This window comes from Arabidopsis lyrata (genome assembly GCF_000004255.2).
Source record: "Arabidopsis lyrata subsp. lyrata unplaced genomic scaffold ARALYscaffold_8, whole genome shotgun sequence".
Classification (NCBI taxonomy): domain Eukaryota; kingdom Viridiplantae; phylum Streptophyta; class Magnoliopsida; order Brassicales; family Brassicaceae; genus Arabidopsis; species Arabidopsis lyrata.
Genome location: NW_003302548.1, coordinates 16,029,830 through 16,052,534, shown reverse-complemented (window position 1 = coordinate 16,052,534; position 22,705 = coordinate 16,029,830). Strand labels below are relative to the sequence as shown.

The following is a 22,705-nucleotide window of genomic DNA, read 5'->3' as shown; positions in this document are numbered from 1 at the left end:
ACACAAAAAATTTATTAAAAATATTAAATATATACATGTTGGTTTAGAACCTAGTAGATAAATACAAAAATTGTTGAAAATTAATCCGCGACATCGCGGAAGTTCATAACCTAGTCTATATTAATAAAAGTTGCGGGAAAAAAATATTGAAGATCACCAAAAAAAAAAATATTGAGGATATCCGATAATTATATATAATGTGTAAAACAATGATTCACTTCAACTAGGGTTTTCTCTCTTTCAGAAAAAAAAAAAAAACAAAACATTAATGTCTCTGCTTCTAAGACGGCTCTCGAGGCTCCGCCTTGGGAAACCTTTGCTGGTAAGATCATCTGTTCTTCTTTCTAATGGCTTTTCATCATCCTCGCTGCAAACTCCTCCTTGTTCCATCGTCTGCGCTTTTCCTTGTGAAGCGGATCTCGGAAAACTCGTGATAATGAATGCTAATGAGGGTTGCTGCACTTATTTGGAAAAGAGGGTGCCCCTGGAGTTGGTGGATAGCGATCCAATGGTGACGATAGGGGCATCTCATGGCTGGGTAGCTACTTTGAAGGACGACGGAATAGTGCGTCTCCAAGACGATCTAAACCCTGTTGCATCGGATACAGATCCAAAACGCATCTCGCTACCTCCTCTTGTGACTCTGCCTCGTTGTCAAACCCAGATTGTGACCAACGTGGCCATGTCCTCGTCTTCTCCCGATGATGAAGATTGTGTTGTGGCTGTCAAGTTCTTGGGACCTCAACTTAGCTTTTGTAGACCCGCTCAAAGTAACTCCCAGTGGATCAACTTCAGGATCGCAAACCCCTGCTTCTACTCCTCCCATGTTATATTTTCCAAGAAACATGACATGTTTCGCATTCCCGGATCTGGAGGCCATCTCATTGGATCATGGGATCCGCTCACACACAAGCACAAACCAAAGTTTCAGAGGTTGCGATTTAAAAACCTTCCTGAGCTGACCAAGACCAAACGGGAGCTTCTGCATTCTTGCTGCACAACCGAACACTTGGTGGAGTCAGAATCCACTGGTGAAACTTTCTTGGTTAAGTTGTACAGGAAGGCCACCCCTAGTGGTACGTTGAGAATGCAAACAAAAGCTGTGATGGTCTTCAAACTTGACGAAGATGGAAATGCCGTTTACACTCAAGACATTGGAGATCTCCGCATTTTCCTCTCAAAGTCTGAACCTTTTTGTGTCCCTGCTTCTTCCTTTCCTGGCATGGGCTCGAACCGCATCGAAATCTTGGATATCGAAGAAAGCATCTCTGTCTTTCTGTGTGATTCCTTCATCATTGCTAGACATTGTACACGCGGGGCACCTTACCATATCCCACCTCAAAATATAGAGTAGTTGTTCCGAATTGAGTTCGAGTCTAGAGTCTGTCTTTTCTATTTAACCTTGGAAACATTTTTATCTATCCTTTGGGAGATTGATATGCATTTGCTTTTGGAGAAGATTTTCTCTTGTTAGTCTCCCAACTAATTATGTGTGCTGTCAATCACTCGTTAAACTATTTTTCTAGTTGAACGTCATTTTGAAGTTGCCTCTCTTGGAATTTTGTACTCTTGTTCTGTTTCCTCCTCCTGTAGAATAAGCTTGCTGTAATCTGATGAAGAAGAGCCGCTACATATTGTTTGAAATCATCGAGCAGAAGCTTTAGGAATCCTTGTGAGATTGTTCTTGTAGTCATCTATATAAAGCTCCACACACGACAAGAAGTTATAAGTCATGTTATACAATATGAGAATTATAATACCGACAACAAAACAAGAAAGGAGGTTATCACAAGCTAGAGCAGAATTTGATAGAAAATAAAGGTTTTGTTATATGAGTGTTGCTAGAATTTGCAGCAGTGTGAAGAAAACTTGGAAACAAATTACTTTGATTCGAACCAATGGGAGCTTGATCTCTGATGCTGTTTGCAGGCTTTCTCTATTAGATTTCTGACCTAACAATTTTGTGGATATTAGTAGAGACATTTAATGACTTGTTAAACCTAATCAACAAGGAGGCAGAAGAAAAAAAATGTCCACATGAACTATGTGAAGAGGGAATAGTTACCACTTTATCCAAGTGCACGAGAATTGAGTTTTGATCATTGGGATCAATATCACCTTCATCCTTTAAAACAATCTGCAGTTTGAAAAATATGTAAGCAAAGAAGTCTGCCAACACAATAAAATATAAGAAAAATAAACTTTACCTCTGTATATTCAAAATGGTGATTTGCAAAAGTGACGCTTTTGGCAGATGTAATTAAATATATAGCACCACAAAGTTGGAAATGAAGTCCGTAGCATCTAAGGTACCTGAAAAGACTAGAAACTCCTTCTCACTCGTTAGGATGGATTGGTGAAACCATAAAATCTAGTGTTTGCATTAATGAAAGAGGGAGAATGAGTAGCAGATAGGAGAGGAAAGAGATTCTGGAAAAAAATGGAATGTGTCATAAAAGACAGAGAAGAAAAATGGACAAAGAGAGAAGGGCAAAGTTGTGATTAATACAGAAAATATTGAGAATATCAACCTTTTTTTTGTTAGGTGTTAGTTTCTTAATTTATAAATTTTTTTGTAATATTCTTGCAAATTTCCCTATTCAAAAGGCCTCACAGATGGCTGAGGTATCTTTGTAGGACGATATTGATTTCTGATAATAGGAAACCGATGAGGAAGATTAAAATGAACTTCTGAATTTTATTAAGGGTAAATGGATACAACGTTCGCAAGTAACGCAGCACCACTTCTCATCTGCAAGAGTCTCAAAGAGAGATCCAGCAAAACGATGAGGAAGAGTCCAAAGACTTCTAGAAGAAACTACAACAGAGAATCAGATTTTCATATGTAAAAGTGTGAGCCTAACAATTGCTCTTTATACTAAAGAAGATAAACAGTGTCAACAACAGCTTCCGTCACCATTAGTCCTTCTCCGACTCATCACCACACACGTATCTTCCAACTTGCACAATCCACACGTGCGAGGCTTGATCTTCTAGAAAGCTATATCAATTTCCCTGTAAGTCAAATATTTTACGTCACTCAGGCTAACATGCTTGATCAAAAAGGAGCAAAAAACCATACATGACGTATTCAGATTAAGCAGTACGAACAAAGAGAAGATGAAATTTCAGATTGTTTGCTGAAGAACCTTGATTTCTAAGAGAAGAACATGCTTTGGCTTTGAATCCCCATCAAAGTAAGTGACGTTGCCACAGATGATCTTGGTCGTGTGATGTGGAAGCCCATTCCAGATACCTCCTTCAAAAGTTTAATCGCTTTTAGCTCAAAGAGGCAAGGTGCATATTGTGCCTCACTCTTATTTATATGCAGCAACTCCAAAAATCAAAATTTTAATGGACCTGGCGGTCAATAAGGCATTCATGCTCATGGCCCGACACAATGAAGTCAAGGAACCGTGGAAGAAAGTGCTCACTTATTGCATTTTTGGGTTTTGATTTCACCCTGCAAGTCATAGCATTTGGGTACAGAATCAAACTTTCAGATATAGAGTAGGAAAATGATCTAAAATAATATTATTGCAACGGAATTAACCTAATTTAATCAGAATGTTGAACCAGTCAGAAACATCACCTCCTTCTTGAACTTCAGGCCTCATCCATTGGGCAGCATGTGGGTGGGGTCTGTGAAACAAATGAATATAAACACACAAAAAAAATTGTATAACAAAAAGTGAGCATCCTCTGGATTACCTGAGACATTCAATTGAGACGTTCATCCCTGATGTTTCCTAACCATAAAGAGCCACGGTTGTCGAACCCTGAAATAAATTTAATAAAATAGTAATCAAAGAAACCAGGGATGAGTCAAGTGTCCAAATTACCAATTCTTTACACCAACCTTACTCATAAGTATAGGGTAAAGAGAAATCTGGGCAACACCAAGAACCATCAATTGCAAGGACAAGGCATGCAGAGAGAATTTCAATTGCAGAAAGGTTGTCCTGTTGCCAGATGGGAGATATGCTTACTGACAAACTAATCCAGTTCCATATATATTCAAATGAGTTTGCATAACAAGAGCGTACAGATGTAAGTTATGTACCACTCTGGCTGGATCATCATGGTTTCCATGAATACTGAACACGGGCAAACCTACATTGAAGTGTGGATCCTCGTGGTTTACATGACCAAACCTGTAGCCAGAAAATAATGATAGGGAATGAGAGATTACTCAAGACCTTGAAAAACGGAAGTGTACAACAAAGTACATGTACACAATGTCGAATCAATTTGCCAAATAATTAGTTCAGTTCACAAAATTTCCTGATTTGACTAGATTAATAGCAGAAGAGTTGAGTCTCACGCATTTTGAAAATTTACAGTCTGGTCGCTGACAACTTGAAAATGCACTGGTTTATAGTTAAGACAGTGGCGACGAAGAATTTCAATGGCTTTAACTAGCGTAGTTCTAGAGGGTTTATTCTCATGAAAAATATCACCTCCGAGGAGTAAGAAGTTCACCTGTTTCAAAAGAGTGAAAATAGAAGAAATCAAACTTTCTGAGAGTCCTTCCTTGCAATTGGTTGAATATCTTTTGTCAGACGAAACAGCATATACTAGTTATCTAGATGATCCAAACGCTTGATAATACTCGCAAGGGATTACTCAATATCAAACCTGTTTCTCCTCCGCTATAGAGCATATCTCTTTAAAAGCCTTAAATGAATCATGCCGCCTTATTTCATCCTTCTCCATGTAGCCCAAGTGGCAATCAGTCGCTACAAGTACTCGAAGTGTATCACTAAAATCCTCCCTGTCAAGATTTTACAAACATACACTGACACTCATAAGTTGTTCTAAAAACTTAAGCACAGTTATGGCAACATTCACAATTTCTGAGTTAAGGAAATTTAAAGTTCCGAACAGAATAACAAATGTATAGACAGCATTAATTAAGCTCCAGAAATCATTTTTGTTTATTACTGAAACATGGAAAGACAAAGAGCTCCAATGAAGCTATTCACATCTCACTGCAGACTTTTCCTTTAGTCAAATTCCATATATACGCAGCACACAGGTAGTCAGGTACAGAACAACAAAAATTCGCCTTCTATATTTTCTCATTTTCGGATATGGCATAGGTAAGCATTTAGCTACTAAAAGTCTTAAACCCTAAAGAATGTGAACTTGATAAACCTTGACTAACAAAAACTCGTTATTTAGCTCCTAAAAACAACACTGGAACTCCACAAAATCAGGTCCGACATTGATTCTATGCAAGAGCAAACAATAAAACTAAAGTAAAACAAATCAAAAACCCAAGGATCGAAATCACTCGGATTTGAAAGCGAATTATGTACTTCAAAATTGGCTAGAAATCAAATTACTAAAACTATATTCAAACGAAGATTTTATCTTGTATCATCAGTTAACGAGATTCTCCAAACGTGAAAGCCATTATCAACCAGTTTAATCACTAGGAGCTAGGACTTGTCTCCAAATAATTCCTTTTAGTTCTCGCACTTTCTCAGCAGCTAGTGTAGTGTAATATAGAAACCCTAACCTGGTCTTCTAAAAGGATTCAAGTGATGAGACGGAGGAGCTCCGGCGACCAGAAATAGAGAGAATCCGATTGGGAGACAGGCGCGGGGAATTTCATAGCTCACAGGCGAAAGAGAGAAGGAGGACCAAAAAAGTTGACGAAAGTTGTAAAGGCAAACATAAGTATATTTACATAAATGGTCCTTATACTTTTCACTTTATTTTAATTTCCTGGAAAGCTTTTTGAGATTTATTATGATTCCAGCATTTTAATTTTCCAGAGAAGTTTTTTAAGATATACATATGATGATTCCAGCATTTAGGGGTGTGTAATTCAATTAATTTTCCACACAAACTTTTTTTTAAAAAAGCTGAAGCTTTCAGTAATTAGTTTTTTGATGGTTTAAAAAGTTTTTTTAATAACTTTTCTCATTAGCATGTGTAAAATTTATTAATCCCTCCATGGTCAACGGAAAAGTTGAAGCTCTTATCTACATCATAAAATTGGATTCCGTTTGGTTATATTTTGACAGTATTGTGGGTTCCACTATAACGGCGCCAACAAAACTTTGTTTTTTTTTCACTTTTTTCTCCATAGAAAAATACTCACCTCTCTCTCTCTCTCTTCAATTTTCATGGTTTTAGTTGTGTGTTTAGTTGGGATTGTAGTCGGTTAAGAGTTAGTCTAGGTTTGCTAATTGCTAAATCGATCAAAAGTGTAAAGATAAAAAGGTTTTCAAACGGGTTAAAAACAGAAGAATCAAAAAATTATAAATACTATACTACATATTTACAAAATTACTTTTTTTCTTAAAAACTTACTTATACACCCGAAATTAAATTGTAATGAATCTTTGCCCCAAAAAAAAAAAGAAATTTTTTTTTTGTAATGAATCATGTTGTGTGATCGTATAATAAAACAACATAATTCCAAAAACCAAATATTAAAGGCTCCCAAATCCATTTCTATAAATAATACAGATGATTGATGATGTTAATTTTTACCCAAAAAGAAAAGAAAAGATAATGATGGTACTAAAGAGGCAGCGAATGTATTGGAAGGTGCATGGCAAATGAACGGCACGCGAGTGGCCTAAGGGGAGCGTTCCCATACGACGCAACACAAAGAACGATGTGCTCAGAGCCAAGTATTTGTTTGACTGTGGCAAAAAGCGACGGATTATTGACCTTGATCGACGGACAGAGAGGCATGGTGCACTTGGCACTAATGGACATGAGGTACACTTGATTTATTTTTTGTCAACTTGACATGAGTAGATTATAATTGACAAATAAGACTATAAACTTAATCTAATCAAACTCATTAATTTTACTAGCATTAAAAAGAGTAATTTCTTTAAATTAATAATATCATGATGTAGCTTATCCTAATTCAAATTAGTATTTACATTTTTTTTCTTTCCTTTTTTACCGCATGCATGCGTACATATTTTGAGTAGAAAATGTTTGAATCTCTGTGTTGATAAGTAATGGTTTTGAAATGATAATGAATCATGATGTTATGTGACATAAGTCATATGATCAAAATAAAACAACAGAAATTTAAAAGATCCAAAGGAAACAACATAATGTTATGTAACCATCTCACCATATCAAGATATCACATTTTATCCAAATTCAAGAAAGGCCTGGGCGTTCGGATATTCAGGTCGGGTTCGGGTTTTTTGGGTTTAGAAAACTAAGACCCGTTCGGGTATTTTAAAACTTCGGGTTCGGGTCGGGTTCGGATCGGGTATTTCGGGTTCGGATTCGGGTTTACCCGAAGTATCCAAATATTAGAAATTTTGTATCCGATTTTATGCAAAGTATTGAAAAATACTCAAAAATTCTATAAAACCCAAGTATTTTAACCCGAATCTAGCCCAAAGTAGCTAAAACACCCGAAATTATCTTAACATCCGAATAATTTAGGCACTTAGATTATTACAAGTATAAATATTACTAATATATTATAACTATGTACTTATATTTTGGGTACTTGTTCGGGTTCGGGTTCGGATTCGGGTTGTGAAGTTTAGAACCCGTTCGGGTATTTTAAAACTTCGGGTTCGGGTTCGGCTGAGATTTTTCGGGTCGGGTTCGGTTCGGTTCTTCGGGTATTATGCCTAGGCCTAAATAAAAGATCAATACAACTTTTTTACACAAATTCCCTGCTTAGCCTGTTAGCCATCCTTCAATGATTAATAACATTAAGCAACGAAGTTTGTTAAAAAGTTACTTTTTTTTACCCTGGCCTCATGCTTTAGGAGGAATCTTTTATATATACGTACGTGAACAGTTATTCTCCCATCCTAATCATCAAATTCCACGCATCCTAAACATGTTCAAAGCTTTTTGTTCGTCGCTCCCAAGGTATTTTGCCACCAAAGCAAGAAAGAATGCGATGAAACTCAAAGCCGAGAAAGATCAAAAAGCTAGAGCGGCGATGAAGGTTAACGATGGCGGACGAGTCTCGCCGGGCGGAAGAAGCTTTGCACGCAAGTAAGCATCGTTTGGGGAAAATTGATGGAATGAAGTTTGCTAGAGTTTTGAGGCTTGGAACGGTGATGAAGAAGGATCTATGGAAAAAGGTGGACAAGATTTTGAAGATGAAGGGTGCGAAGATTAGTGGCTAGATGTTTAAGATTCTGTAGGTTTTTTTTGGTTTAGATGGTTTATTATTGATCATGTTCTTCAGCCGTCAAATCAAAAAAAACGTCGTTGTCAAGATGTCGGTGACTATATAATAAATAAAACGAGCCGATTTTTTTTGGATAAATGTGTTTTTTATTTTATTCCGGCGAATCCTCCCTTTCTAAAAATTCTTTTTGTTTCTCTCCGATTTGTTCCCACTAACATCCATCTTCCATTGTTTGGGAGATCCACAAATCATTCTTATTTTTCCGATTTGTTCTGTTCCGATTTCATTTGTTAGGTTGGGTAAACGGATCAGAATCGTGCCGGAGAGAAAAGCTTGTGTGATTGAGCGGTTGGGTAAATTCCGCAAGACTTTGCCGGCGGGGATTCACTTCCTTGTTCCGCTATTCCGATTGGTAAATCTGAGATTAGTATACACATGGATGGTGTTTGATTTATCAAAATTGAGGTTTATGTTGATAAATCTGTTGCAGATTGGGGATCCTAAGTTTGCGCGTTGAGAATCCATTCTATGCTGTTCTTTAGTTGGCTCAGACTACAATGCGTAGTGAGCTCGGGAAATTTACTCTTGACTAGACTTTTGAGGAACGGAACTGAGAAGATTGTGGTATGTTTTTTGTCTGGTCCAGCTTCGTTTCAAATTGAAAAGATGGATTCTTTGATGTTATCATGGTTAGAGATGTTATTGTGAATTTCCTTTGAGTTTACTTTTGTTAGATAGGAGTATTGTAGTTTTATGTGTTGTGGAATGCATTATGCTTTTGTAGTTAAATGTGTTGGATACTGCAAGCATCTTTACATGTTGAAATGGAATTATTCTTGCAGGGAGCCATCAATGTTTCTGCAAAAGATTGGAGCAGTTAAAGCTAAACCAGACAGATGAGAGAACCATTTACGAGGTTAATTACTTCTGTTCTTGCAATTTCTACTTGATAGAGAGCTTCATGCGATTAAACTTGATAACAAAGCGGTATGTATTCATTAGATATAAAGTTATAATAATCTGAAATGAGGTATCTAAGTTGTTCTTGTATTTCTGCCAGGCCTGGGCGAAAGAGGGTCTTCTAAGAGAACAAAACAAAGAACTTGCCACCCTCAGGTGCTTTTTCTTGAAAATTCTTACTCTTTGTTTTGTCTTAGTTGTTTTCCTTTTACTCTGTGAGGCATTTATCTATTAATGGGTTCTGCTGCTTTTTTGTTTGTTTAGAAAGTAAAATAATCTGAAGCTGAGAGGTCTCAAAATATACATAAAATGTCTGAACTTCAGGAGCATATTCAAGAGAAAGAGGGCCAGCTCAGTGAATTGACGGAACAGGTTAGTGTTCCCATGTTTTTATGACACGATAAAATCTGCTAAACATTTCATGGCTATGGATCTTTCAGATATATCACAGTGTTATGTTTAAAATTTTAATACACTAAAACAGTGTCCTTATCCTTGATGGCTTGTAGCATAGGATTGCTCAAGAAACTATCTTGTACAAAGATGAGCAACTGAGAGAAGCACAAGGTTAGATTGCCCGAGCACAAGAGATGGATGCTTTACAATCTTCATCAAATCACTCGTTGCAGGCTGAATTGCGAGAACGTACTGAGCACTATAACCAGCTCTGGCATGGTTGTCAGAGACAGGTTTGGTTACCTGAATCCCTTCAAATTTCTACTTATTTTACTGCTCAAGACGTTTCTACTCTTATCTTATGTTACTCCTTCTCAGTGGTTTCAGTTTGTGGAGATGGAGAGATTACATTTGCATACAGTGCAACAGCTTCAGCTTGAGCTTGCCAATGTAAAGGACGGACGTGTCTCCAAAACAAATTCCAATGGTGCCACCTAGATTATCCAGAACAGTGGGAACCAATTTGAGGCTCATGGAAACAGCTCAGAAAGTGCAAACGTTGATGTCCCTTCAAATGGAAAAAACGCAGACAACATATCATCTTTTACTTCAAGTAATGATAGGGCTACCCAGGTACATGTATGTTTCTGTTGATTCTCGTAAACAATTTCCCTTTGTTTACGTTTTTGTGTTGGCTCTCTAAGATGGTTGCCTATGCGCAATACAATGTTCGCTTATGTTGAGATCTTAACATTTGCATTCTTCAGTTGGGCTCGTCAGTCGGTAAATTTTTAGGTGTTAGATGTTAAAATTGTATATATCCATCAGCGAAAAGAGTATTATGCTGGAAATCAAGAGGGCCCTTACAGAAGTTCAAGGAACTTGTAGTTGGAAATATTTGTCTCATCCCTTGTCCACACAATTATATGCTGATTGGTAGGAATTCTAGTATGTGTCATGTTTCACATCATAGACTATCTGTTTTTGGGCCTGTTAACTAGCGTTTTTGATTGCTTGTGGTCTTGACTATATAATCTGCAAAACGCCTAAAAGATCTTATTCTATCTGTAACTGCCTTTTGCCTGTGATATGTGTAGAACAACCGTGTTGATGTGTATCAGCTTCTCATCTTGGATGCATGGGTACTTCTCAAGCGGTCAAATGACTCCTCTGCACTCTTTGATCATGCATCAACAAGAGATTCCTCAGCTAGTTCAGCCTCAGGGACCTTCTCCTCATGTTGTACAATCAGTGTTGCTGCAGCAAAAGGTATGAGCTTTAGAATGCATCTTTTGTTTCATTTTGTTACCGTTAAAGAACATTGTCTTTTTCATACTTTTTTGCAGGCTGTACCACATAGTTCACAGATGCCCAGACCAGAATCATGTGCATTCATCTCAAGGTATTCATGGCTTGATAAGTTCTGATGCGAAGAGTGATTACCAAGTGCCTGCCAATGGACAGTCCCTTGGTCAAGGGTATGGAGACGTTCAAGGAGCACAATACGGGTCTTCTACACCGGCATCCTCTGTGAATGAACAGGTAGGTGATGTTATTGTTTCACATGTGGTTATACATCTTCGATATGGTACAGTCTTAAAGAGTACCCCTTAACAGGCAGTGAAATCTGGCAATGGAGATTATCTTGGACCCAATCACGCAGAGAATAACTTTCAAGACATTTCTTCACAGTTCCGTGATGCCCTAAGGATAGATTCCAATGCCTTAAATCAGAAACCTGAGGTATGTAATGCACGCACATATTATCTTTGCTTGTGAAGCCTAGTTAGGTTGGCTATAGGGGAAATGTTCTGAATGTGTCTATCTCTGTAGGAGGCTAATGGTCAGGTTTCACCTGGTGAACATAATGGTGCTGGATCCATTGTGCCTGAAACTCTAGTCTCATCCGGGAAAGCTGAGTGGAACCTAGAGAGTGCTCTTCTTGATGAAAGGTCGCTTTTGACATGCATCCTCTGTACTATACCAGCTGGTGGAAGAATCAGAATCAGTTCAATGGTAAGAGCAAATTTATCGTAACCACAATGAGATCTTTTGCTCTTTTGGTTGTGATAAAGTTCTATACTTTATTTCCTCAGGATCTTACTACGTTCATGGAAGGAAATTTCTTTAGGTTTGATGCTCAACGAGCACATGGTGATGGTTTTGTATTGAAACAAAAGCCGAATCATATCGTGGTTCCAACGGAAAGCGGTTGTTTCGATTGCAACATATGTTTAGAAACCGCGCATGATCCTGTTGTTACTCTCTGTGGACATCTATATTGTTGGCCTGTGTATTTATAGATGGTTAGATATACATAGTTTTTACCTAGAACCTGATAGATACTCTCCATTTACTTCTCAGCGTGCTCTCATCCTTAAAAAAAACTGATACCAAGAAACCAACGATTGACTATGATAATCAAAATATACAAACATATCAAATCCAAACCAAAATTCAAAATTTAGTGTTGATTAGGTTATTTCAATTATTGAAATTGACTTCACAGTGATCGTAAACCCCCAAAAGAGGGGAAATATAGATGCGCTAGGGTTTTCTTTTACATCGATCAGAATCAAATTTTGACATTTATCAGAAACTATTTTTAAATAGAACAAAAAAGCTTGGTAGTGTAGAGATTAGTAGATGTGTTGGGTTTTAATTTGGCCCAATTGTTTTTGTTTTTCAAAACAATGTGGCCCAGTTCTGTTTTTCTTTGAAGAAAGTGGCCCAGTTTTAGTTTTTTTGGGCTACAAGTATGTTCACACACTTTAAAGAAACGTTCCCAATTTTATTTGAATGTTCCTTGCACGTATCCAGACGTTTGCACATGCATATGGTTTTTAGACGATTTTGTTGTTACGTTGTTTGATTGATAAATGCATATTTATGGTTGTGCATGGTATGGTTTATGGCATGATACGGATTCGATATGGATATGAACAAGATGGGATTATGGCACAGATATAAAGCTGCTGTGAGTGGAATATAGAGAGAGTAATGTGTGTATTGATTAGGAAATATGATTGTGTTCAAGAGTTAAATGTGTGATATGGGAGTCTTATTAACCGTATAAAAGTTTATTGTTAGATCGAGAGGTGAATGTGTATTTCAAATGAATTATTTTATACTTATAACTTTTTTTTTTTTTTTTTGAATGAATGTAAAATTTATTCACCAAAAAAACCGTGTTTACATCAAGTGCGACTTTTCTAAAAATAGAGTAGAGAATTTAAAGTTCTTGAATTTCTAAAAAAACATTTAAGAACGAGTTGAAAACCATAGGATAAGCTCGAGTTTCGAAGAAGAGAAATTCGGTTGCGGATGGTCTTATCAATGAGGTGTCTGTTCTTGGACTTTCTCCATGTCTTCGATTATTTCTTTCTCTCCATAATGAATAAACAGTTGTTTGAAGTGCATACCTTAGGAGTAGCAGGCAATGTCGTTCTAAGCTTGCATTGGAGATGAGAGAGGTGAGCTGGTTCCAGTCCGAGGTGTATTGATCTCTCAGTAATCCCTTTGATAGTTTTTCCCATATTTGATTCGAGTAAGGGCATTGAAAGAAGATATGATTCCTCGTTTCCAGAGTTGCTTGACAGAACACACAAAAGAAATCCATTCCTCGATTCCACTTCATCATACGATCCCCCGTTGTTAAACGATTATGCATCCCCAACCATGTGATGAACGCGTATTTTGGCGTGGCTTGGGAGAACCACACCCCTCTGGCCCATTCGCAAACTGGTTTCGGAGCTCGGATTAGTTTCCAAGTCTCACTGGTTGAGAATTTCTGTTTAAAACCTGATCTTCTCTTCCACAAGTTCACATCCTCTAAATCTGGTTTGTGTTTGGATTTCACCTTTTCTATTTCAGTTTCAATTCTGGTCGGTATTTCCAGGTGGTGCCATTTGCTCCGGCGATTTGTTAGCACATCTCTCATCATTGTATACTTGACATCAGTGCCGGGTATTTTTACGGTTTTGGATAGTAAACCCGAGTACAGGATTTGTAGACATTGACTAATACTTTGCTATAAAAGAAGTCGATGATAATTTGGATTTCTTTGTTAAGTCCGAAGAACGATTGACGAACATTTAAATAAAGGTATTTGATTATAATTAATTTTATAAAATACAAATAAAATGTAGATGAATATATAACAAGATTTAGATGAATAAATATTTTGATAATTAAAAAAAATTAGATGAAAAAAAAAAAAAAAAAAAGAGTGCAAAGTTATTTGAAAGAGCCAAATTTGGGTACCCACGAGCTGATCCGGAATCCTACAGTTTTTTCGGATTATTTTTCGTGGGCAGGTTCAATTCAGGCTCGGATCGGGTTGTAGTGTTTTTACCCATGAAAAGTACTATGTAGCTAATATAGAGGCGGTGACAGAAAAAACAATTGGTTGCACATCGTAGGAAAATCACTTACTTCATATTCACGGACGCTTTTCTTACTGATATCGTAAACACCAAAGCCATGACCAACATAATATATAGAGTTTGGCCTGAGTCCTGGATACTTGCTTGCCTCTAAACAAAATGTCTCATTGTTCCCAATGAAAATGCAAAGATCTCCAATATTTTCTGTGTAGTTAGTGATCATTTTACTTCTTTGGAATTTATGCTCTTCTTCTTCCCTGAACACCATGAACTGCTTGGTTTCTCTAAATACTTTAGTTATGTTCCCATTGCACCATGACTCCACATACATCAAATACCTATAGAGAGTAAATAAAGTTTTTCCAATCATTTAGGAAAAAAAACATATTTTCAGTTAAGTTTCATGGGTTTCCGACTCAATGTATTATCTAACTTTCATATAAAAGATACTATTCACAATTGTTACTAGCTAAAGAACCCTAGCTAGTTACGTGGCTCTATTATTTGTGGGCTTACCATTGAACAATGAAACGTTCGCCAGAAGACGACTCAGCAATATAGTCACTCCGTGAACATGAAGCCAATATCTCCCACTCGTGTTGTGGTATCAAAGGGAAGTTCTGAAACTGTATTTGAAGGAAGGTAGGGTCCTTATTGTTTTTGAGATCCAAGGCAGCTATATAGGCACATCCAGTAGTGAGGAGGTAAAACATTTGGTCTTTCCGAGAAAAAACGACTTGTGAGTCGAAATCGCAAGAAAATGGAATGTTAATACTAGTCCACTCTGAATCTCGATTAGGCATACAGTAATAAAGTTTAGATCCAAAGAAGATGACACTAACTATATAATCATTGTCTTGGTCGGGAAAAGGAGTGGACAATGAAACTGAGGCCGTTACGCCTTTAAATACCAATGGAAGCAGAGCAATGGTTCTGGTGGATGATTCTGAGGACCAAGGATTAAACACGTCGCTGAGTAGTGTGTAAGTGCAGATATTGTTGGAACAGTATTGAAGCTGTTGGAACAACAGATGAGATCAAGATTAAGTCTTTCTAACGTGAAAGCCAAAAAGGCCATGTGGGCCATTGTTCAAGTTAAGCCCAATTGTCTTGTAGAGACTTCAAGCGTGGCTTGAGTCGTCTAGGGTTTTTGGCCCTTGATTATAAATACCAAGAGATGGCAACATGAAGACTTGCGCGTCTAGGGTTTATCGAGAGAGGCACACATGTGTGTGTGACGTTGCCCCATCAACAAGATAGAGAGATCTTTTGATGGTTTTGTTGAGAAGCTATACTCGTCGGAAAAGACAATAGGAGTAGTAGTTTTTCTTTCATTGTAATTCTAGAAAAGAGTGGTGGATACCATATAGCAATTGTAGGTTGCGGCCTTTTCTAGTGAATGGTTTCTGGACTTGGTCCCGGGGATGTAGGTTAACCGAACCCCGTTAACAAATCTCTTGTGTCTCGTTTACTTTATGCACATACGTACTCGTTACACTTGCGAAACATACAAATCTATAGATCTAGCACACATACGTTTTTTCATAGTGTAACTGAATCATATATACGCATAAAAGCTGCCCAGCTACGTGAGGTTCCAAAGAAGATGAATGCTTCGGACAACGGTAAACTTTTTAGAAAAATTTTATCAGTGATCTTGATGAGTTTTTCATTCCTTGGATTGAATATATTGTAACTTATAGATATATTTGAATATTTGTCTACATCCAAACTGCAGTTGACCAACAAGTATGGGGTTTGTCGTGGGTATGAGCAGAAACGGACCGTGTCACCTTCTTCTACCTGTGATTGATTGCGAAAGAATCCACATAAATTTCAAAAGAAGAGAAAAAGAAAATAAGGATAAAGAGAAAAACACTTTATTTCGGTTTGTTGATAGGGAAAAGTAAAACTTACAGAGTGTTTTGCAACTAGACCGAAAAGCAGAGACATTGTTTTCAAATTTAACTGCAAGTATTAAGCCCTATTGTTTATACACCCATCAACTATATGGCTCTATGTATTATATATATTATTATAAAGTTGATATATTTTCTTCAGACACGTGACTTAATTTTGAAATCCTAAGATTATGAATTATGTGTTTGTATAAATAACTTGTGACACATGTAAAAATAAATTCAAATTTAGAAAGAAATATGTTATTTTAATGTATTTGTTAATTATTTTTTTCAATCTCTTTTGCTAAAGTCAAATATAGTTACTTTTTAATGTTACACTTTAAATTTTCAGAAATTGGATGTGTCACCTTTTGTGTTTTTTTTTCTTCATTTTCTTTCTGTTGATTTATTTTTGATAATCATCTGAAATATAAGTCTTGACCATTATTTCTAAAATATAATGATTGAATGTTAGTGTGAAAATATAAAATGACATATATGTCACTAACAAAGTATATTCTAACACATGTCAAAATTTTACGAATTATAACTACTACACATATTGTGTTGTTAGGGTCTTTAACTTATATAAGATATACACTTTTAAATTTCTTATAACAAATAATATTTATTTAGAAAAGTATATATATATATTACTTTCAATGTATATTTGTTTCTTGTTTTTTACAAATCATAGTTATATAGTTTGAATCTTATTCTTTAATTTGTCATATGTTTACTTTTCAGATGATTTATATTTTTTGAAGTATTTTCTCATTACTTTTTTTTTGGGTTAAATTTGATATCGTTTTCAAATTATATAACATATTTTGTTAGTTTTTAATGAGAAATATGTTAAAGATTTCGGTACATATAATGTGAAATATTTTGTTATAGTCTAAAACGAAAACGAAGTTTCTGGTTCTTACACAATATGATAATACATGTTAAAGTGGGTATAAATGTAAAATATGACATCAACATATTTTAGTAACTTGCGGTTTTGATTTTAGTAAAAATGGGTTCAGCTATAAGTAATCCTATGCAGGAATTTGTTTTTTTTCTTTTGGTGAAATTTTAAAGGTATTGAACAACAAAATCTTGGCTAAGAGAACGTGTTAGCCGAGTTGGTAATGTAGTGTGGTTCCCCTCTCTCAAGTAAGCTTATTTTATTATATTGTTTATCAAAAAAGAAAAAACAAAACTATTAAGTTATTTACAATAGAGAATAAATAAGTTGGTGGGATTTTAAATGCTACGTAGACACTTTATAAAAATACATAAGCCGTTAGAGTGTCAAGGGTAATGGGTTTTAAATTTAATGACTGTTGTCTAAAGTATAAGCTGACTCATAATTTGACGAATTTTTGACACTCCAATACTTAAAACGGAAATATTTTGATCGATTTGTCGGACTAATAAGAGGTAAATATCCCCAATAGCTTCTGCCTTGTATGAGCGATGAGTTTCCTAGAAGCTTATTTCGTAGATGAGACAAAATCCAAAATCCACGATTAAATCATTTAGTTTCAAGAAATTCGTTATAGAAAATAAAATTAAAAAGATTAGTTATCGTTTTTTTAATATATTTTCTGGAAAATGAAAAAAATTTCATGGTTTTAGTGTGCAAGCCTATTTTTTTTTTTTTTTTGGAGAGGAACTCCGGTACACGATTTGTAGAGGTACTTAATTAAAAAAGCAAATTTGATTTGCTACTTTCGACTCTTGTTAAGCAAAAAATTTGATACCGCAATTTGATTTAATGCTTTTGATTTTTTTGTCAACGGCTTTTAATTTAATGCTTTCCTTCTTGTTTAGAGAAAAAATGAAGACAAATTTGGTTTTCAGTCTAAGTAGGCCTGCCAAAACAATATAAATGATTGAAAGTTTGAAACCTTATGCTACTTGGACAATACGTCTGAAATTACCACTAACAAAGTTTATTTTACACATGTCAAGTTGTTAGGGTCTTTAACTAATATAATAATATACACTTTCAAAATGCCCATAAATAATACTATTAATTTAGAAAAGTATATATAGTTTACATTTAATGTTTATTTGTTTCTGTTTTTTGTATTCTCTTTATTTGTTATATGTTTCCTTAACGAATCATATGATTTATCTATGATGTATTTTGTCCATTACTTTCTTTTCTGTTGATTTCTTTTTTGCTAGTATTTGATATATTTCTTGGAAAATACGTCTAAAATAGTATATAACACGTGAATGTGAAAACATAAACACATGAAATCACGACCTTACGGTTGTTACGAATTTAGAACAAATCAAGTGAGTAAAACTGTAAGAGTTTGGGGTTGTTTCTTGGATAACAATGTCTCTGCTTTTCAATCTAGTCGCAAATCTCTCTGTAAGCTTTTACTAGTCGTTATCAACAAAATATATAAGTGTTTTGCTGTGTTTCCTTATGATGATTTTTCTAGTTCCTTCCACAAACAATCACAGGTTGAAGAAGAAAGTGATCACAAGGATGCTCGTTTCTTCTCTTCATCTCCAAAGAAGCAAACTCCATATATGGTACTTGAAGGTGATAAAGTAGGAGAGTCTTCTGAAGCTGAAAATATCATAATGAGTTTCAAGTTGTTTGATCTAAGTAAGGAAGAGATCATCCAAGTTATCCACAAGTCATTTCCGAAGTTGTTGTACGAAGAGTCAAGAGTCATTGGAAGCTCGCGTGGCTGGATAGCTTTTATGAGCAAACATGATGGAACCGTACATCTAAGTGACGTGTTCAATCTCGGGTCCCTTAGAGTCATTACTCTGCCTCCTCTTCCTGATCCTATGTATCATCCTTCCACAGCCATCATAAATGTCTCCTTATCCTATCCGCCAGACCAAGAAGATGATTATGCAATGTACATCAAGTTCTTATGCTCCGAAATATATTACTGTAGGCCTAATCACCACTCGCAATGGGTTCTATGTGATAGTAACGAAATCCACACAACCGCCTCTGATATCGTATATTCCCCAAGAAACCAAATGTTATTCCTCGTGATAATGGGAGCAAGTTTCTTGCTTTCTTTTGATCTCAACATGAACAGAAAGTATACGAGGTTGCATTTGAGAAATATCCCAAAGATGCCACAGTCCGAGTGGGAGTTGTTGGCTATGTGTATCAAGAGAGAGCACTTGGTTGAGTCCCCTGGTGGCAGAATTTTTGTTGTTAAGCAGTGAGTCTTGATCAACAGAACAACTAAACTAACTAATTGTATATGACTATAACTAACAACACTCTTGCAGGTATGTGGAGACATACGACCAAGGGGACAAGGATATTATATTCAACAAAACCAAGAGATTCATGGTGTTTAAGCTAAATACAAAAGCAAAGGATGGAGAAATCGCCGCTTATTACACTGAAGACATTGGAGATCTCTGCATTTTCTTTGGCAACAATGAGACATTATGTCTTGAGGCAAGCAAATATCATGGACTTAAGCCTAACTATATATATTACGTTGGATATGGCCTCGGTGTTTACGACATCGGTTCCCAAATATTACACCACTTTACATCATCTATGCCTCTAAATTGGCCTCTTTATCTCGTACCCAGTCTTATCTAATATCTTTAATGTTTAATTTGTCTTTTGACATGTTTTAATGTATACTGAGATCGTGTTTGGTGTTTCCTTTAGCATGTATTTCCTCATAACCAATCTCTTAAAAAAAAAACTTATATATATATATATATATATATATATATATCAGTTGTTTCTAGAGCATACATATAAGTTCAACTGGTGACACATGCACAACTATGTATAAACATGAGTCGCTTTGTAGGCCTACGCGGCTACACCAGAGATCGATTCCCTTCAATCACGAAATTTACTAAATCACCCATTTGGTCAGTCGAATTGGTGACAAGCTTTAGGTCCATTGAAAAACACTTCAATTGTATGTGAATTACTTCAATTTTCATTCAACGTTTAATACGGTTTTCAATTAAACTGAGTAACGTTTTATAAACATCCAACTATGACACATTATGTCTTGAAGCAAGCAACTATCATGGACTTAAGCCTAACTCTATATGTTACATTGGCTATGGTCTCAATGTTTGCGACATCCGTTCCACAAATTCCACCTCTATACCTCTAAAATGGTTTCTTTGGCTCTTATCCAACCTTATCTAATCCCCATGTTTAATCTGTCTTTTGACATCCTTTTGATGTATATTGAGACCGTGTTTGGTGGTTACCATGCATTTCCTATGACACAACTTGAAAAAGGACTTACATTTATATATAAATATATAATCATTTGTTTTTGGAGCATACATATAGTTTAAGACGAGGAGATATATGCACAACTATGTATAAATGAATGAGTAGTTTAGGCAAATACAACAGAGACACTCAATGGCTTATACAACTCTGGAGCAAGTAAATATATATACATCACAGACTGTACAGAAGAATAAACAAGGGTTGTGACTCAGAACAAAAAGAGAGACAGAGGAGAATGCAGCAAAGTAAGAAGATTGATACCCGATATAGAAACTTCTCTATTTGCACCATCCTCTGATTATTGTTCCCATTGATATATCGCATATTTTGGTAAGATTGACCCAAAGTGTTATAAACGTTCCAAATATCCTCATGTGCACCATGTCCCCAAACATTCCGATAAAAAACCATCTAAACCAAAAAAACGTACAAAAAAACTAAACATTTAGCCATTTTTCTCCGCATCCGTCATCTTCAAGATCTTCACCACCTTATTCCATAGGTCCAAATCCATCTCCGTTCCAAGCTTTACCACTCTTGCAAGCTTCATTGCATCAACCTTTCCCAATCGACGGTTACCTTCATGCAAGGCATTTTCGGCTTCGCGTGACTCATCGGCCTTTGTTATCTACATTGCAGCTTTGGCTTTTTGCTCTGCTTAAGCTTTGAGCTTGATGGCGTTGTTTCTGGCTTTGCTGGCATAAAACCTACCGAGCGACGACTAAAAACTCTGCTCATGTTGAATGCGTAGGATTGATGATGGAATGGGCATAAACTGTACACGTATATATAAACGATTCCCGATAATGCCTAAGGCTAGGGTAAAAAAAAGTAACTTTTTATTTTGTTATAATAATGCTCAACAAACAAACTTGATTGCTTAATTCTATTAACTAGATTTTGTACCCGCTCGTTGCGCGGGATTTGATTTAAAATCTCTTCTATTAATATAAATTTTTAGCATAAAATATAATCATTAAAATTTAAATGATAAATATTTGAGCATAAATATAATAAGTGATATAAAATATATATATTGTCGACGATAATGTTTTTTTGACAAAGAAATGGTTTGATATATATATATATATATATCACGTGGTAACAATTCACTTAAGAAATTCGCGAGAAGAATAGACGGCATCAAATACCATCTACTAATCATTTATCTTATCTCTAAAAGAGTTTCTTTCAAATTCATATTACATGAAGACATTTCTTTAAAATTTTTGACGTTAATTATCGATTGTTTGAACATAACATCATTCCATATAAAATGCGAATACACTGAGTTTCATGAACATTATTTAGTGTAAAAGTACATCTATAATATCATATTCCTAGAACAGCTTTATCGAACTTTAATTTACCCATCAAAGCAAGTGCAGCGAGCCATAAGATAATTCTCAATTAAGTCATCAATGTGTCTATCTTATCTCACTTTCTATGATTACATGGCCAAACGGTACAACCCAACTTTGAATCTAATAATCTGTTTAATAATGTATGTCATGTATTTTTCTAAGAACCTATTGGTTTCACACAATGATGAGATCTCAAATATTTTACCTTAGTCATGTGCATTATCTTTCTAAGTTTTAGAAATTTATTTTTACACACTTTTAACTACCAATTATTTTGTCATTTTCTATGATAAACTCGTTGTCTCTCGATATATACTTTATTTTCACCTTCTATTAACTCACATATAATATATACTGGACTATTAGTTGATTTTCAAAACATATCATAACTATTTTTTCCTTCATTCCTATATTTCAAAACGTAATTTTTTGGGTTAAAAGTATTTGATTCAATTGATGAAATATCAAACTTTTTTTTCTTTTTGATCATGTTATAAAGTTGTAGTTTCACTTGAGAGTATGCTACACAAATTACATATCACTTTTTTTTTACGGCTTACATATCAATTTATATATACTTTAGATCATCTATGCCTCTAAATTGGCCTCTTTATCTCGTACCCAGTCTTATCTAGTATCCTCAATGTTTAATTTGTCTTTTGACATGTTTTAATGTATACTGAGATCGTGTTTGGTGTTTCCTTTAGCACGTATTTCCTCATAACCAATCTCTTAAAAAAAAAAGACTTATGTTCATATATATCAGCTGGCTCTAGAGCATACATATAAGTTCAACTGGTGACACATGCACAACTATGTATAAACATGAGTCGCTTTGTAGGCCTACGCGGCTACACCAGAGATCGATTCCCTTCAATCACGAAATTTACTAAATCACCTATTTGGTCAGTCGAATTGGTGACAAGATTTAGGTCCATTTGAAACCACTTCAATTGTATGTGAATTACTTGAATTTTCATTCAACGTTTAATAATACGGTTTTCTATTAAACTGAGTAACGTTTTATAAACATCCAACTATGAGACATTATGTCTTGAGGCAAGCAAATATCCTGGACTTAAGCCTAACTCTATATATTACATTGGCTATGGTCTCGATGTTTGCGACATCGGTTCCACAAATTCCACCGGTTTACTTCATCTCTATACCTGTAAATGGCCTCTTTGGCTCTTATCCAACCTTATCTAATCCTCATGCTTAATCTGTCTTTTGACATCCTTTTGATGTATATTGAGACCGTGTTTGGTGGTTACCATGTATTTCCTAAGACACAACTTGAA

General features: G+C 35.6%; 3 protein-coding genes and 2 pseudogenes across 3 annotated transcripts; 3 read left to right on the top strand and 2 right to left on the bottom strand.

The window, feature by feature from the left end:
* The first annotated feature begins 223 nt into the window (after nt 1-223).
* LOC110227613 lies at nt 224-1,553 on the top strand. The gene has a single exon (XM_021022348.1). The coding sequence runs from the start codon at nt 269-271 to the stop codon at nt 1,352-1,354; it is 1,086 nt and encodes a 361-aa protein (XP_020878007.1). The 5' UTR covers nt 224-268; the 3' UTR covers nt 1,355-1,553.
* Nucleotides 1,554-2,676: 1,123 nt separating this feature from the next.
* LOC9302068 lies at nt 2,677-5,660 on the bottom strand (annotated as a pseudogene).
* A 2,301-nt stretch (nt 5,661-7,961) lies between these two features.
* On the top strand, nt 7,962-11,860 carry LOC9300353 (annotated as a pseudogene).
* Nucleotides 11,861-13,518: 1,658 nt separating this feature from the next.
* Nucleotides 13,519-15,837, bottom strand: LOC9302067. The gene is made up of 5 exons (XM_021015965.1): nt 15,802-15,837; nt 15,431-15,687; nt 14,401-14,865; nt 13,935-14,222; nt 13,519-13,576 (listed from the first exon to the last, which is right to left on the bottom strand). The coding sequence occupies exons 1-5, from the start codon at nt 15,835-15,837 to the stop codon at nt 13,519-13,521; spliced, it is 1,104 nt and encodes a 367-aa protein (XP_020871624.1).
* A 1,745-nt stretch (nt 15,838-17,582) lies between these two features.
* LOC9300352 lies at nt 17,583-19,374 on the top strand (the record flags this gene model as incomplete). The annotated part of the gene is given in 3 exon segments (XM_021015785.1): nt 17,583-17,638; nt 18,230-18,979; nt 19,050-19,374. Coding segments are annotated over 3 exon segments (1,131 nt in total), but the record flags the coding sequence as incomplete, so codon positions are not given.
* Nucleotides 19,375-22,705: the final 3,331 nt, after the last annotated feature.